Here is an 18,127-nt window from a genome sequence, read left to right on the forward strand (position 1 = left end):
TTTTATAGCGACAAGCAACCAAAACTTTTTATCAGTTTAAGTTGTCGTCAGCTAGCAATTTTTCTACGCTTCCTTCGGGCTGATTACAGATGGTGTTCAATAGTCCAAGTACACGGATATGCAGTTGGGCTTTTATTGGTATTATTCCGTTTAGGATGTTGATAGTAACATCAGCTACATAAGTGGGTTATGAGAGTATAAGCTTATAAGTAGCCTTTTCTGGAAGTTTTCGATTAATTCTAGTGAACTTGTTTTTGGTAGCGTTAGCTTTATCCATAGAGAAGTACTGGAGATACGTAACACGAATGACCGAATGACACTTGGAATGACCGAATGACACTTGGAATGACTGAATGACACTTGAAATCTTAACCTTAGTTTAAACAGTATCTATTAATGAAAAAAAATAAAAGAATAAAGTATTACAATGTTACATGAATTTTAATCTTAGCACATATTGGTGACTTTTAAACATTGATTTATAAATAATATTACATTAAAAGTGTATGTTATAAATTAAAATGATTTACTAAAGCAGGTAAGTTCATAAAATGTTATTATAATTTCGTGGATATATCTGTTCCTAATTGCATATATACGATCGCCCAATGTGTTCAAGTTGGACTACCAAAGTTAGGCCCTCATTTGTAAAATGAATTATAACTCACTGACACTCCATGAATTGAAATGTATTTCATTTAACAGTCAACAAAAACTATTTTAAGTAATAATTTTGCGGTACGTCTTAAAACCACACAGGACCTCCTGAGTGCACTCAGGACATGTAATAGATACTTTAGTAGGCGTTGAGGTATGCATTCGATAAATAATTTAATTTTTTATCTTATTATTTTTGTTTAAATAAAATCACTTGAATATTTATGAAGTTATCGAAGTTTTTATTAGCACGCGCCGTTATTTGGGATATGTCATGCATGACCGATGATCATATTCAATACCAATTATCATGTTGATTAGGTCTATACAAATCCTTAATTAGGTCGTTCGATCTTTAGTAGTTAGTGAAGGTCATCAACACTTACACATCAGTTCTATTGTTATACTTCACAGTTTCTATTTCTGAAACAAGTGTAAATTGAATAGATCTATTGTTGCGAATAACAATGGATTTTGACCACAGGGTGTGACGAGCGGGGTTTCTGGAAAACCCTGCTTCTACATCCCGAAAACACAGTCCATTGTTATTCATAACAATATGAATTCGTTTTGTTTAATAGCATGACCACAAGAGATTACGAATAGTGTTCAATACAAGTTGTTTCAAGACATATTTAAAAAAAAACATATTTCAGGAAATTCCAATAGCGAAAAAAATCTTTAGCCTCTATTTTGAATAAAAAAAATCATTTAAATACTCCTGGAACTTGTATGTAAATTATACACGAAAACATATAGTTTACTTTTGGACTTAGTCTTTATCATAAAAATAAATTTATTAATTTTTGGATTGTTGAAGATAATGATGGCACCCAGGGCGGATCCAGCAATTTTTAAAAGGGGGTGCTAACCCAGGATTTTTTTTTTATAAAACCGTAAGTTACATGTAAAATAAATTTATGATTACCTTTATGGGTTATAAATATTGCGTTATCTTTAGACTCTTCTGCCAAATCTAACGCCTGACTGAAAATGTCGTCCGCCCAATACCGACTGATGGACAGAAAGACAGACAGAAAGACAGAAAGACGGACGGGGTGTAAACCTAAAGTCCCCTTCGACTTCGTCGGTAGGGGACTAATAAGTGATCATAATTTCATGCATATCATACATTGTTTGTATGTGTAAGCTCCTGCACATCTATAACTAAGATTAATAACAGATTTCAACTAGAAATATATACATCTTGCTAGAAATTAGAACATTATACATGTAAAAGAAAGTCAGGTATTGTTTTGTTTTAATTTTATTTTCCAAAGTCTTTTAAAAGAAAACAAAAATGGAAAATTTGAAGGTTAAGACAAGTTTGCAAATCAAATTTAAAGTTATCATGTTAGTACATACATGTACATGTATAGTTACATCATTTTTTTTTGCACACATGAATAAAAGGAGATGTGGGTTATATGGGACAGCAACCCAACATTATTGCAGTTTGTAAATGATTTTCAAGATGTAGTTTCTTTCTGTCATAATTTGGTATCTGTTCAAAATTTGAACATGTATCTAACAATGTAATTTGTTCATGTTTCAGGTCATCAGGCTTTTCTCCAGAACTGTAGTATCACCAATATGTACAAGAAAACACAGCCACCTATCAATGAAAATTAAGCAGTCAAAGGCTCAAAGCTACTTAGTGTTTAACATGATGCTAATGTTTATTTTTTCTGTTCATGGTCAGATCTGCATGCATCATGAAAGAAGTTGCTAAGAAAATATTTTATTCTTGAAAAAAACATGTGTCAAAAGGATAGAAATTAAAGTACATGTAAGGACAAGACTGTGAATTTGCAGGCGTCAAAGTGCAATTATTCATATGTTGATATGGTCAATATATTACACTTAGCAGTAACATAAGATACAGCACAAAATGTCAGCAGATATTCAGAAAATGGAGTTTGAAAGGCTACATCGCAGTAAGAGAAAAGTATCAAGATTCACACAGCAAGTGAAAAGGTACTAATCTGTGAAGCTTGTGCAGAACTGGAAAGATTCCTTATTGTATGTCATAGTCAGAATGAAGCTCGCAATTACACGAACTACAATAGTTACCTAAGTTGGATACTTTCATAAAAAGAAAACAGATAAACAACTAAACAAACTAAAGAAATTAGTACATCCTACTTTAAAAATTCGTAAGGGTTCCGCGGAACCCAGTGTCTCGCCTACTTTTTCTGTTAATCGCAGGCTCAACAAAAATGAGGAAGTAAATCAGTAAAAATATTCCTCTTGATACTGTCTTTTGATTGTAAGAAGCTTCTGTCCAAGTTTTGTAAAAATCCAGGATAGTTTATGAATCTAATAAATGTTTAAAAACTTTAACTGCAGACTGAATGTAATGTTAACTGGAAGAAAACAAAATGTCCTTCTGGATACTACCATTTGATCATAAACAAGCTTCTGTCCAAGTTTGGTACAAATCCAAAATAGTATAAGAAAGTTATTAAAATTTTAAAAACTTTAACCACAGAGTGAATGTGTTGTTTCCTGGCAGAAAATCTAAGTCCATTTAAAAGTAAAATACGGAAAAAATGGATTAATTTTTTTACAAAATGTCCTTCTAGATACTAGCTTTTGATCATAAACAAGCTTCTGTCCAAGTTTGGTACAAATCCAGGATAGTTTAAGAAAGTTATTAAAATTTTAAAAACTTTAACCACAGAGTGAATGTGTTGTTTCCTGACAGAAAATCTAAGTCCATTTAAAAGTAAAATAAGGAAAAAATGGATTTATTTTTTTACAAAATTTACTTCTGGATACTATCTTATGATCATAAACAAGCTTCTGTCCAAGTTTGGTACAAACCCAGGATAGTTTAAGAAAGTTATTAAAATTTTAAAAACTTTAACCACAGAGTGAATGTAATATTTCCCGGCAGAAAAACTAAGTCCATTTATAAGTAAAATACGGAAAAAATGGAATTTTATTTTTACAAAATTTACTTCTGGATACTATCTTATGATCATAAACAAGCTTCTATCCAAGTTTGGTAGAAATCAAGGATAGTTTAAGAAAGTTATTAAAATTTCAAAAACTTTAACCACAGAGTGAATATTTGTGGACGCCGCCGACGACAACGACGACGACGACGACGACGACGCCGACGGAATGTAGGATCGCTATGTCTCGCTTTTTCGACTAAAGTCGAAGGCTCGACAATAAAAATCAAAGATGATATCAGATCTGACCTCATGCACCAAACAGTTAGTGTCTGAAAATGAAAGTGAATTAGTGATGATAGTGAGGACATACCCAAAATAAAAAGTATGCTCTTCATGGTAGATAATGTGTTTTAGTTGTGAATATGCAATGAGAATTATAAGCCAGAATGGAAATGACAATTCATTGAATATTACAGGGACAATGATATGGCTACTTTTGCTGTTAATAGAAAGTAAATCAGTCTTTGCCAAGTCAGCTGGTATCAGTGATTGTTTTAACTTTAAATTCTATAATGAATTGAATGTGATAATGGGCAACTAAAAAGAAATGTAATGGATACAGTGTAAGCAGTCTTATTGTTTAAAAACAAACAAAGAATGCTAAATTTTGTGTAATTTACATTGAAAAAAAAAAATTTTTTGATGGCTTTTCCTTGTTAAACATTTTTTACAAATTATTCTGTCATCACCTTTTCAACATGTTCAAACCTGACTTGACCAAGCAGTTTTAATTTTGGAGACATTACAATATTTAATCTTGACTAGTATTGGGATTTGTGTTTTTCTTATTTCACAGCCTCCATATCAGGTACCATTGGACCACAATACTGATTAACTTGCATAATTACACACAAATGAATGTTCATGAGTAGCATGTAAAATTTCCAACAAAATTACATTTGCAGCAATGTGCTGATTTCTGTGTAAAATGTCCCCACTTATATTTCATTATAATTATTAAAGTACAAACAAAAGCAGGTTCTAGATATACAAATGTACTCAAGGAAACAGCAACTTAAAAGACAAAAAATACCCAAAACGACATTTAGAGGGCAACATAGAGATTACGACAAAAGACCGATATAAAAATAAGGAGATGTGGTCAGTGCATTCATTAAGACCCGGTACCCGGTACTTTTACCCGACTACGTCAGCGTCTGGTACCGGTAGAAAAAATAAAAATACAAAAACAAAATGTGGAAAATTCTTTTGAAGATCGTTCAAATCTAATTTCTTTCATTCCTTGATAATCTCCATTCTACGCCGTTCATGTGTATATTTATAGGTGTCTTCGTCGAGGTCCGCGTTAAAGTATAGATCTATCTTCTGCCAATTTAGGCACACCTCCAAAGTAGGAGAAGTGATAATTATAAACCATGTGTCTGTATCTGTATCGTAAGAGCGCTTTAAAATGCGACGATTTAGTAGTATATTTTCAAGCGGCAAATTGTTGATGAATTTAAACAACAACAGCAATATTATGTCTAATAAAAGGAAAGCAGCTTGTATCACAGATTATTTTATGAATAAAAGGTTTAATAAAGGTGAACATTCTATGAAATTCAGAAAATCGTTAATCTTATCAAATCAGTTCATCTCCCGTTGGACGTTGTCACTGATCTCTGTTTTCTCGATATGTGTTCTATGTTGTGATTGAATTTTTTAATGTAAGACTTCGTGAAACAATCTGAACTAACATAACTGTTTCATTTACAAAATATAATATCTGACGAGATTTAAGACTTCTAAAATAAAAAAAAAAGACAGCTCTGAAGAAGTGAAAAAAAAAACATTTTTACTTACTATAGTCAAGAATCCTATGATTAATTTGCCACCCCCCCCCCCCCCTTTTTTCACAATCACCCCTTTTTATAAATATCAAAGTTAAGTGAAAGTTGAATACATGTTTTTTTTTCTGACAAGAACAACCATCACAACACTTATCATATATCAAAAACGTTTGTTTGCTGTTTTGCATGAGAGCATGTTTATTGTTCATGTTTAATTGTTTGCATGACACTGTTAAATTACTTACACAAACAATTGACACAGATATGATTATAACAAAGCAATAAAAAAAAGTTACAACAAGTTTTATTATCAATTTTTTTTAATAATATACTATATAACTTATGATATTTCATTCACAAAATTGAACAAATGCAAAACATTTAATAAAAGTATAAAAACAAACAAAACATTTAAACAACATTTCACATGAAACCCCTGCATTATAGGTCATACCATGGAAGTATTATATTGACAATATAATACTTCCATGGTCATACATATTTTATAACTGATTACAAAATATCTATTAGCAATGAATTTTCAGATGATTACTCTAGCATGTCTAGAAAAAAAAACCAATTCAATGTTAACTTACCAAAAATTAAAGCAAATATTTCAGACTTTACCCTATTTTTGTAAGTAAAAAATTAAGGCTGAAATCCCTAAAATCCATGAGCTTCCCGGGGGGCTTTGCCCCCCTGGCCTCCCTACCAGGGCTAGCCTGATAATGAAACCCCTGTGTGGTATGATTGCCTATATACACAATTTGTCAAGCTTAACTGGGATCTTGCAAGTTTCAATTATTGCCTTGATGTGCTGTATTTTTATCGTGCTAAGCTCTTATTTTAGTTGTCATTTTTTATTGTGTAGTTTTCTTAATTTATATATTAAGCAATTAATTGTCTTTAATGAGATTATTTATGGGTAGTACCTTATTCCTTTTTGGTCATTTTCAGAAGCCTTTGTTCAATTATGGAGTAAAATATTTGCTAAGTTTACAAGAAATCATTACTCTTAGACCTTTTACAATGATTTGGATTTATCCTCTTTGCTATTAGTAGTTTCAAATTGGAGAATTTTGATTTTGAATCAAACCGTCTTTTTTTTTCATTTGTATAATAGAGCTCTCCATGAGTGCTTTTAGTACTTTGATTTTCTTTTTCATTATATTTTGCTTTGAATTAAAAAGAAACAGCTGTCGAAATAATAAATCACTTGTTTTGATAATAATTGCACCCTAAATTGTGGATTTGTGTCGAGAAAATGATTCTATTACATGAAAAAATGTATAAAAATACTATTAAAAATAGCCGTACAGTGATATATACTAAATATATTCCTAAATATTTGCTGTGGGTGGATTTTTTATATTTCTTTAATCTATCATAGAAGTTCATGTTGATATATTCATCTTTTAATTACAGCTTCACCTTTTCAATATTTTAGCATTTCTTCTGACCCTAAATTAGGTAAAATAGCCAATTCCTCAAACACCAGTTTTATACATACAGAAGCCCTACTAAAATAAAAAGAAATATATATTTATCATTTTGTCTTTTTATTTCCTTTATAATGCTTTATCACATGAATTGGTCAAAAAAGATATTTATCATGGCTATAACTGATTATTTGTTGGATTAAAATACAAAAAGACCCTTAGCAATTTTCCCGTAAAAAAGGGTGAAAATAGATGGCGCTGCAAAACTCGGCTATCCGATAAAATTCAAGCAAAAAAATTTACAAGTGAATCTGGCATGGCCAAAGTGTTGTTGGCACCAAATTTCACGAGATTCTGTGAGATTCACTCCTGGACACTTTTGCATGGTTTTCTGTGAAACATGGATATCATGACGAATAACGATAAAAAATCTTGCCAAATGACGTTAACGGTAATTTTTGATACATGACGATAAAATGTACATTTCCTTTATGTCGATAAAAAAAAAATCATCTGATTTTGATGAATCAAGTTAAATTCTTTCCAAAAATAACGGTAACGTATAATAATTTGGGACCTCTGACAAATCAGATAAGGATATTTTGAAGAATCACGATAACATATTGACCAATTTGACCCTAACGGTAGCCGAAAATGGCCTTTTTACGCCTGACGGTAAAGGGCATTCATAGTATTACCCTCGTTTATACCTGTTGAAACAAGGATCGGGGATGACGATGGTTCTAACAAATATTGATGTGTTTGTGGTCATCTAACTAAAGGGTCTTAATTCAAAACGAGTACTATAACTGTGTTTTCAACATCTACTCGTCCACGGCAATGAGCTGACTCAACTGCATGTTTGCATCCTGATTTTTTACTTTTTACCTTTTATTTACAAATCGATTTATCATAATACATATGTGTTTTGCAAATTAAAAGTGTCCAGTGTTATACGTGCGTTTAAAAAGATAGGAGCATTATATGCAACAGTTAAGCGTCTAATATGTGAACAAAAAATTTCGAGGAGAAACAATTTTGGAGCGGCATGCGGACCAAAAATTTGCGGAAGCGGTAAATATTTTTTTTATTGAAAAGTCAATTTCTCCAAAACAGGAGAGGGAAAATCCAAAGAAATAGGAATCAAATTGGTGTGGTCTTATCATTATTTATATGATTGTTTTGGTAATGTGATATACCGTATAAAATGACTGATTGCAAGTAAACATGAAAGGTTATAATTCTCATATTAATTCTCTGAAATCCATTACCTAAAATATCGATACCTTAAAGTCTTGTAGATACCTTTACAACCAAATGGAACTGACGGTTTCTGTATGCAAAAGGTTCGTTGCTTTTATAAACTCTATTTTCATGCTAACCTGTCTGAAACTATTAGATTTTGTGTTAGAAGTACAGTGTACTTGATTTGACAGGCTTTGCACGCAACTTTCAGAAACTCCTTCGATTATAATAGAATTGTTTTATTTTTTTTTTATTTTATATATTTTTTTGGATTACCAAAGTAACACAACTGTCATATCTGCAATTATTATTAGACATTTCATATCCGTAACTTATCATAAGTATTAACTAGACTTTTATCAAATCTTTTCTACATAATGCCTTTTTAATCGTTTTAACTGTTTATTTTTGTTTTTGAGCTGAACAATGTTTTAGGGTATACCATAGCAATATATATATATATATATATATATATATATTCATTCATAAACAAGTCTAAATTGAAAACAACGTTCAAACCTATGATTGCGTTGGATAAAAACCGCAATTTTTATACGTGTGCATGCAAAACAAATTTCTTGGTAGAGGGTTCTGAATACAGCACAAACAACATTTTCCAAAAGACCAAAAAAGTGAAAAAGTATATTCTAACAAAACGCATTTGACTAGCAGGTCGAACAACTGATATCCTTAATATTCATTCATACCTATAGAATGGGGAGACTGACTCAAAAAAGGGTCTATCTTTCTATTTTAATCGTTTATGCCTTTTAGGGTATCATTAACTATTTATTTTTCACTTTTCTTTTACATATATACATGGAAAGATCCTTAATCTTAATTATAATTATTTAGATGATGAAGAGTACTTCTCCATTACTTGTGATATTTTGCTGTATATTGGTAACCGTTGTGAAATCTGAAACATGCCTTGGGAGCCACGAAAAATCAATCTTATCTGGTATAAAATCTTCGATAAAGAAATTAGAAGAAAAGTTGGCAGGTAGGATACAAGCTCATGTATATACAGCTTAGCTGACAATACATTAATATATCAAACATGTTACAACTATTAGACTTGGAGCGATTAGGAGCTTGAAATGCTGACATTTAGATGTTATTAACTATTTGTGTCGTTGGTGTGCTGTCTCTGTGGCTAGTATCACATATCTCCTTTTATTCATACTTATAATTTACTCAAGTGTTTTGACGATTATGTACACTACATGAATAAATCTGTGAGTTGACAGAACATAGCTCCGGTGCCACCGATTGTAATTGCATATGTTGATATAAGCACTGTGACGACTTCAAAAAGAAGTTTTTTTTACAGATTTGTATATTTCATTGATTCATAACGAGACGAGACTGTATTTCTTAAAATATTATAGAGGCGATGTCCTCGATGCAAATCTGCCCAAGTGATCTTAATTGTAACAGGCACAAACTTCGTACAATGTAAATGAAGCTGTTATAATGGATCTCAAAAATCTATCAAACGAAAAGACATTTAAATTTCTTATATTACGATAAAAGGTTTTATCGCGCTATCCCTTTTCTATACAAGTGTACAATTTCTAACTGAATTGGTTGAGGAAGATGTAGCCAAAAACGTGAAAATTCTTTTCAAGGATTTTTTTCAAAATACATCAATATTAGACTTAATCTAGAAAAAATGATCAATTACAAAGTACTTATATCTTCTAACAGGTTTTGATATCAATATTTTTAGGAAAATCGCCGAGATGCAGAGCTGGATGGAAGGAATTCAAGGATCATTGTTATTTCTTTTCTACTGACAAAAAACCCTGGCAAGAGGCAGAGGTTCGTGTTAAAAGACGTCTTATTTTGAACATGATAAATAAAACATATAGTTAGAACGGCTATAAAAATATTTCAATAAAACTTTGAAGGTCGTGCAGTGACCTGAAAATGTACACATGTCTGGTGGATAGTTGTCTCATTGGCAATACTATCACATTTATTCATTTCTATAATGATGAGTTTGACAGAAGACGTCTTTTTATTTCCGTTACCAGTCATTCGTTTTATTCAAAATTCCAAACGGGATATACGTAATACCATCTACAAACAGTTTCTCTGATTAATTTACACTTCTCATGAGTGGAAAATGGTACCACATTTTTTTTCACGGTAGAATCATCAAACTTGGCAATAAAATACCTCTGGTGATAGGTAAAACAATACAAACATTTTGTTAATATAGCTCGCCTGGTTCGAGTGAAAACAGTGCAAAAATCCTGTAGGATATTATTTCTCCCATATGCTTTTTGATTTGTCCCCTAGGATCTCTTTCTCCATTTGGATTTCTTAAATCTCCCATCGGATTTTTTTTTATCTCTTAGGATTTATCTTATTCATTATGATTTTTTTATCCCACAGAATTTTTTTTTGTAAATCCCTTAGGCTTTGATTATTCCTATCGGAAATATTTTATCCTACAGAAAAAAATATCCTGTAGGAAATACCTTTTTTCTCTTTAAGTTTTTTTTTTGTCCAAAGGGAAAACATATTTCCTGTAGGATATTTTTATTCTCCTAAAAGATTATAAATCCCATTGGATTTTAATATCCTGTGAGATATTAAAAATATTCTACGCGATTATGCCTTTATCCTATAGGATTTTAAAAAATCGTATGGGAGAAAATAATATCCTACAGGACTTTTGCACTGTTTTCACTCGTATTGCAGAGCCAGGCGAGCTGTATAAAAAATGTATTGTTTTGCGTATCCCCAGTGGTATATCATTGCCAAGTTTGATGATACTACCTTTTAAAAAATGCGGTACTAGTTTGCACTCATGAGAAGTGCGAATTAATTCGAGAAACTGTTTACAGTTTAATTTTCAATGAAAAATGTTAACTTTCAAACTTAGAGGTATCATATTTATTTTCGAATGGTAAGAGAAAGATCGGTTGTGTTCAACACATCGACTTCGGAAGAGTACTACCATTTCTTACGATTATGCAGATATAACATTTATATAGTCCTTTGAAGTAACACTCAGTATTAAAATATAAACATTCTTTGAATGGCATTGCAGTAAAAAAAAATGTTTACAGATAACTATTGCAATTCATTTTTCAACAAAATTCTTTGTGTTTTTAGAGAGAGTGTCGAAATCGAGGAGGGTATCTTACACAAGTTACTGATTCTGCAGAAAATTCCTGGATTGTTTCTATGATTACGAGTAAAAGTAAGTTTAATCCACTGTTTACTTTTAAAGAAACTGATTTTACCGGTTATAATTATTGATTATTGAATGGGTTGTTAAGTATAATAGATGAATCGTCACCTGGACTTCTCTCATCCGGCAGTAAAACTAAATGCTAAAGAGGGGAGTGTTTGTCACTTGACTTTAAGCAAACAACAACCAAATCAATCGTTCAACTCATTGTCAACGGACACCTCATATATCTCTGATATTTAATAACTGAAAAAAAATATTCGTTGTTTGATATGTGGGACATTTTTTTAATATCGAATTTTCGGTACACTAATTAATTTGCTTTTTTTAATGAAAATGCAATTTAAGTTTGTAGGATTTATGAGTCGAATTCAATAATAAAGATTTGATTAACATATATTTTGATGCAATTTATTACAAAAATATTTATTATATTCAAATTCCGTACTTAGGGTAATGTATGTGCTTACGATTTATTAAATTTTTGAATTTCAAAATTAGGCATTTTTTTTAAACGACTCATATGCTTTCAAGAATTTACACTGTTAATTAACTTGTGTTGTATAATGTTTGTGGAAATAAAACAAGACTTAGTACAAAAGTTGAATTGTTATTGCACAATTGTCATATAATTTTGTCATTTATCTTATAATGCCTGGAACTTGTTTTTATTTATACAGAAGTGATTCAGCAGCATTATTGGATGGGTGCTACAGATTTTAAGGAGGGTGATTGGAGATGGGTCAATGATTTGTCTAAAGTACATTTTACCAGTTGGAATTCGGGTCAACCTGATAATTATCGCGGCAAAGAGGACTGTGGTCATTTCTGGCATGGAAACAACTATAAATGGAATGACGCTGCATGCAACCAAGCATTTGGGTATATTTGTGAGAGTCCTCAGGTATTTATTATTAATTACTTGATCTTACATATCTCTGTGTAATATTTGAATTAATACCATTTATTTTATCAAGAGCATTGCACTAAAATGATACATCAACAGCAAATCTCTATACATATTAATTATCTCTATATGCTTTAACTGATCAACGATGGTCATCGATAAATCGTTCAATTTGAATCGATGTATGGTCCAACGTATACTTGTCAAGTACAAAAAAGTAATGTGTGAATGTTATTACGTTAAACCACGGTTTTAAAGTTGCAAAATGAGTGTTGTAGATATGAGAATATATACATAATCGCTCTCGCGTGTTTTTCTTGTCATTTCCTATATGAAATGTATTAACTATTTTCTTTTAACAAAACTAATCTATTTTCATTATATTGTAGGGTTCTAATTGTCTTTCGTACTCAAGACTATTAAAGAGTGCTGTTAATGGAAAGTAGCAACATGTAATCTGTCGTGAAAAAGTAAAAAAGAAATAAAGTTTGATTCATATTTGATTTCTTTGAATTTATCTATTGCTATTTATGAATGTAAATTCATTTAAAGATTAAGTATATGATGTGTGATGTGGGTAAGGTTTCCGTAGAAAAGTTTAGTTATCCCTCTAGCTATTTGCGATCAACATGGATTTTGTGATTTAGGTTTCGGTTTGAAGTTGTCAGTTTCCTCTTTATTTTGTATTTTGTCCAATTAAAACTTGTTTTCGTTTTTATACGGATGTTATGCATACTATCGTCATTTTGTATCCCGATATCCTGGTGTGCTGCTGAAATATATTTAATAGCAGGGTCTGTCCAATTTTCCAATCTTACCTTTCTATACTAATTTTGTTACGTTTTTGTCTGTTCTGACAATTTTCATCGTCAGATTTACCGACATTCTTTATTTTATTACAATGATTTTTCAGGTTTTATTTTTAATCTGTGTTTTGATTCCTCTTTTTGTTTCATTATTCAATAACTGAGAAAACAGTTTGAGGTTGGGTGCTCATACCGATACCTTCAGGTTGACAGGTGTGGAATCCAAAGTAAAACACATGAAATGCTTCGTGCCAATCTGACGAGTCAGGTCCTTGCAATTTGATGTTTACAGTTTGTTCTTGTGATGTGCTGTTACACCACTCTCCCAGGTTAAGGGAAAGTTGTGTGGTCACAAACATGTTCAATCCCGCAACATTATGTATGTGCCAGTCTTAAATCATGAAACTTTAATTCAGTATATGTCGTAAGTTGCTGTCTGTAGTCAAATTTGATCTTGTTCATTGTTTTGTCATAAATAAGGTTGTTGGTTTTCTCGTTTGAATAGTTTTACACTTTGTCATGTCGCGACTTTTTATAGCGGACTATATTACAGTATGTGTTTAGTTCATTGTTTAAGGCCGTGCAGTGACCTATAGCCGCTTACATCAACGCCAATAGAACTCTACTCTGGTGGATAGTTGTGTCATTAACAAACTTATCATATCTTCTTAATTTTGCTTTAAGAGGGGCGTCTATTTTACTGTCTAGGATGTATTGACAGGAGCCTTTTTATAGCTTACTATGCGGTATGTGTTTTGCTCATTGTTGAAGACCGTATGGTTACTTTTAGTTGCTTACATCTTCGTCATTTGGTCTCTGAAGATAGTTGTCTTATTGGCAATCATGCCACATCTTCTTATTTTATATTCATGCAGGGGCTTCATAGGCAGTATGAGAAGAAACTAGTATTATCCTATAATTGTTTTTAAATATGAATGACGTCTTTGGAAGATCCATTGTATAAAGTTTGGTGACTTTGCTGATATCATCTATATTCCGTACATTTGAAATTAGATAAACAAAATACAGAGCTTTATTAGTGTTATACACGATAATTACTCTACTATTTATCATGATGAATGGGATGCCACCTGCTCACTACAGTAACCCCTACGATGTTTTATGTTTACATAAGCCCTTCATTTTATGGCTAATCTTCTTTCTAGAATTGTCAAACTATATAGAATAGAAGAAGGTGTTGTTTTGGTACAAACACCAGGTAATTAGATAAGCATTCATAAAATTATCAAAGGTTGTTTGAAACAACAGTAAGTTTTACATTATAGCAGAATATTCCTAGAATTATAAAAATATGTCTTCATATCTAAAAGTCTGTCATTCAGTTTATCGTAAAGTATGAACTGTTACGATTTTAAACATTGTTTTTGCAGTTATGATTACTTGTTTCGGATAATTTCAGTCAGGTGAAGGTACATACCATGTATATATCATGTTTTCATTTTGGATTGCTGCGATATATAGTTTCATTTATTAACAAAAGGATATGTCCGCTTAACACAAAACCGAACTGACACAAAACAAAACATAAAGATTCATAGATCAACAAAAAGTCTTTAAGAATTTCATCAGAGACTAGCAAAGATCTGCAGCAACGCCAAACATAGTTTTTTATTAGTTGTTATGGCTTTGAACTTGCTGCCATTAACTGCAAGTACTCTCAGATCTGTACGTAGTGTCTTTGGTGTTGTTTGGATGTACAAATACCCGTCCACGTCCACTCTGTGTTTTTGTTAGATGTATTTCTATTTGTATCGATCTGATGATCTGAAGCCTTTTTCAACTGATTTTCATAGTTTGTTCTTATGTTGTACTGTTACACCACTGTCCCAGGTAAGGGGAGGGTTGGCGCCTTCAAACTAGTTTAACCCCGTCACTTTCTGTATGTGCCCGTCCAAAGTCAGAAGCCTGTAATTCAGTGATTGTCGTTTGTTTGTTCCTGTGTTACATATTTGTTTTTCGTTCATTATTTTGTACATAAATTAGGCCGTTAGTTTTCTCGTTTGAATTGTTTTACATTTGTCATTTCGGGGCCTTTTATAGCTGACTATGCGGTATGGGCTTTACTCATTGTTGAAGGCCGTATGGTGACCTATAGTTGATAATTTCTGTGTCATTTGGTCTCTTGCGGAGTTGTCTCATTGGCAATCATACCACATCTTCTTTTTTATATAGAATGCAAAAACATTAAGATACATTGTAACTAAAAATTATCGTGACCATGTTTCTCTGCGGCATTGACACCACTCGATTATTGCAACCAAGTACTACCGCAAAATTTTCGTATGCTCAACACTTGGTTGAAATTTGGAAGATTCCCATGTGTGATGAAGAGGTTTTATATTGATACAGCCGATTAAATTGTGAAAGGAAGGACTTAACCCTCTTTTTAAATCTCGATCAGTGTAGTAAACCGTAAAGATGTTCACAAAAGAACAGACAATAAACATCCTTTCAGAAATATCACTAAACTACAATTGTATACAATACCGATATAATAGACATTTACAAATGATAAATTCTCAAAATATATTGTATCATAATAATAATGTTCACACATATAAAAACCTAGATGAAATAGAAGGATCAACTGAATAATTGTTGTTTGCTTAACGTCCAGTGGCAAATATTTCATGCATATCCAGGACAAATAAAACTAAAAAGGAGACAAAGGACATATGTCAATGATACAGTAACCATTGGAAACAGATTACCAAAATATATCTAGTGGGTAACATACATGTAGGTATAGTTATAGGTCTTGGGAAGTGTGTTACAAAATGTAAGTGTACAAAAAAACTGTCATTTATTATCTCAATAACTGAAAAAGAAATATATTTAGGATCACGAATTATCTGAGAAATTTCAAAATTGAAACGTGTCGCAGTATATATGTTACAGTGAATTTGTATAGTCCGGAATTGTGTGATTTTTCAGGGATTTTGCATAATCACTAAAGTCATCAGTGATTATATATAATCCCTGAAAATGACCAGTGATATTACATAATCACTGAACATTCAAAAAAATATTTTACAAATTCCGTGACACGATTTCATGTATTATTAATAACACAAAGATCTTTGTTTGATAAAAAAATAAATCAAATATAGACAAATAAAATCATGTGTATTTCTTATCCTTTTAAGGTTTAAGTTGACAGTTTTCATTCCCTGTCCATTTATCAAATCCAAAGTGAACAGTTTTTCCAGTGATATGCTATTTAACTGCGTTGAACCACATTAAATCATTAATAAAAAAAAGTATTTAAAATTGAAAAGTAAATACTGACATTTTCAATTATAGTGATAACTGCACATGTTTGCAATGAATTTTATTTTCCCCTAAACAGCGTCATTTTGGCGTTAGAAAACATGTTTAACCCCGCCATATTCTTTATATGCCTGTCCCAAGTAAGGAGCCTGTAGTTCAGTGGTTGTCGTTGGTACAGGTCTGTAACATTTATTCTCTGTAAATTGTTTCGTTATAAATAAGGCTGTTAGTGTTCTAAATTGAATTGTTTCCCATTTTTCATGTCGGGGCCTTTTATAGCCGACTATACGGTATGGGGTTTTCTCATTGTTGAAGGCCGCACGGTTGCCTATAATTGCTTACATCCACGTCATTTGAAATTTGATGATATTCATACCACATATCAAATGGACGTTCATGTTCTGCATGTAAATGCACAGTGCATGTAAACAAATACATTTGCTGTAAAAAAAATATGGCATTTGAAGGTTATTGAATAATTGTTTGATGGTTTCTATGTTCCAATGAACAAGGAATTAAAACAAATGCAAATAAGAAAAACAAACAGAACACATGCTTGACAGATTGAACACAATTTTGGATGAGACAAACATTGGCTGTAATATTTTGATACGGATTCTGTATGTTGATCGCAAAAAGTGAGACCCCAAAAATATTATAATGTCCATGAACGGACTAGAACGGATACTGCCTGGCTACGAAACAGAATAACATTCGATAACATCAGATTCAATTTGTGAAGGACAATGTGGATGTTCTTGCAAAAAATATATAAAAGCAGAGCATGATAACGGTTATGTCTACTTCTTTAATTAACAGTAACACATCTCAATGGTTGATTCTTTTCGACCAAGGAGAAGTGTCTAAAACATGGAAACTATGTTTTTTTTGTTCAGAAATTTCAATGTTGTTCCTGGTGCAGTTAAACAAAAAGGACAGTATATCTGGTAAAGTATTTTTCAAAGTCTAAATCGCTCAGATGAATATGAAGGTTAAAATGACCTTATAATTAGTGAACCCTTTTGTAGCACCCAAGTTTTCTTTAATTAAGATTTTTATTGGCTATAAAAAACTTAACTACTAAGCTAGATCAATCGAAAAATGAAGGCTAAAATGAACAAATTATTAATGAATCCTTTTATACTAAAATTTTCCCATTTTCTCTCAACTGGCCAATTTAAGTTGCTTTACCATCTCTTGTGTCTTAGATATGACTCAAAACACAAACATAATCCAAGATCGGAGTAAAGGGACGAATGGACGGACAAACGGAAGGACTAATGGATGGACATGCGAACAGACACACATATACACAGACAGATAGACTAAGGTTAATTCAAATGCCCCATCCATTTTCATAGTCGGGCTTTGAAATCCTACAAAGCCATTGTGACAATAGACATCATATAAGCCTCATGTTTCAATTTGCTTCAAATTCTAGATTTAGACCGCCATAAAGACAGAGGAAATCTTTGAGCCTGATGTTTTCTATGAACTACGATGCTATAATGTTTTTAGATTAGGTATTTTTACGACAGTTACTTTGTTATGAATTTAAGTTTCTTATCGGCACTTTCCTCCTGGTCCATAGTACATGTATTGTGTCCTTTTGTATCACTTTTTACGGAACTAGGCGAAGTACATTACTCTTACTTTACACTCGTGGTGGTCATATTTTATAAACATTTTAGTAATGTGATTATTATAATCGTTATTCTAAGGGACTACATTTAAAGCTTATGTGTTATGTATTGCACTTTTTTATTATAATTTCAATTTAAGTTTTGACTTATGATATAGCATATATACTCATACTGTAAA

At 31.7% G+C, this 18,127-nt stretch overlaps 1 protein-coding gene across 1 annotated transcript; it reads left to right on the forward strand.

Moving 5' to 3' along the window:
- Positions 1-8,142: 8,142 nt before the first annotated feature.
- Positions 8,143-12,712, forward strand: LOC127700257 (perlucin-like protein). Its single transcript, XM_052203681.1, has 6 exons — positions 8,143-8,195; positions 8,950-9,097; positions 9,827-9,918; positions 11,224-11,311; positions 11,983-12,206; positions 12,599-12,712. Exons 1-6 carry the CDS (start codon positions 8,187-8,189, stop codon positions 12,653-12,655), a joined length of 618 nt encoding a protein of 205 aa, XP_052059641.1. The 5' UTR covers positions 8,143-8,186; the 3' UTR covers positions 12,656-12,712.
- The last annotated feature ends 5,415 nt before the right edge of the window (positions 12,713-18,127 follow it).

The sequence above is a fragment of the Mytilus californianus genome, unplaced genomic scaffold (assembly GCF_021869535.1).
Source record: "Mytilus californianus isolate M0D057914Y unplaced genomic scaffold, xbMytCali1.0.p SCAF_5, whole genome shotgun sequence".
Lineage (NCBI taxonomy): Eukaryota > Metazoa > Mollusca > Bivalvia > Mytilida > Mytilidae > Mytilus > Mytilus californianus.

What these genes read in the sequence shown, in the direction of transcription:
- LOC127700257 (XM_052203681.1), top strand. An exon ending in AACCCTGGCAAGAGGCAGAG is followed by an intron (nt 9,919 to 11,223) that starts GTTCGTGTTAAA and finishes TTGTGTTTTTAG; the next exon opens with AGAGAGTGTCGAAATCGAGG. An exon ending in ATATTTGTGAGAGTCCTCAG is followed by an intron (nt 12,207 to 12,598) that starts GTATTTATTATT and finishes ATTATATTGTAG; the next exon opens with GGTTCTAATTGTCTTTCGTA.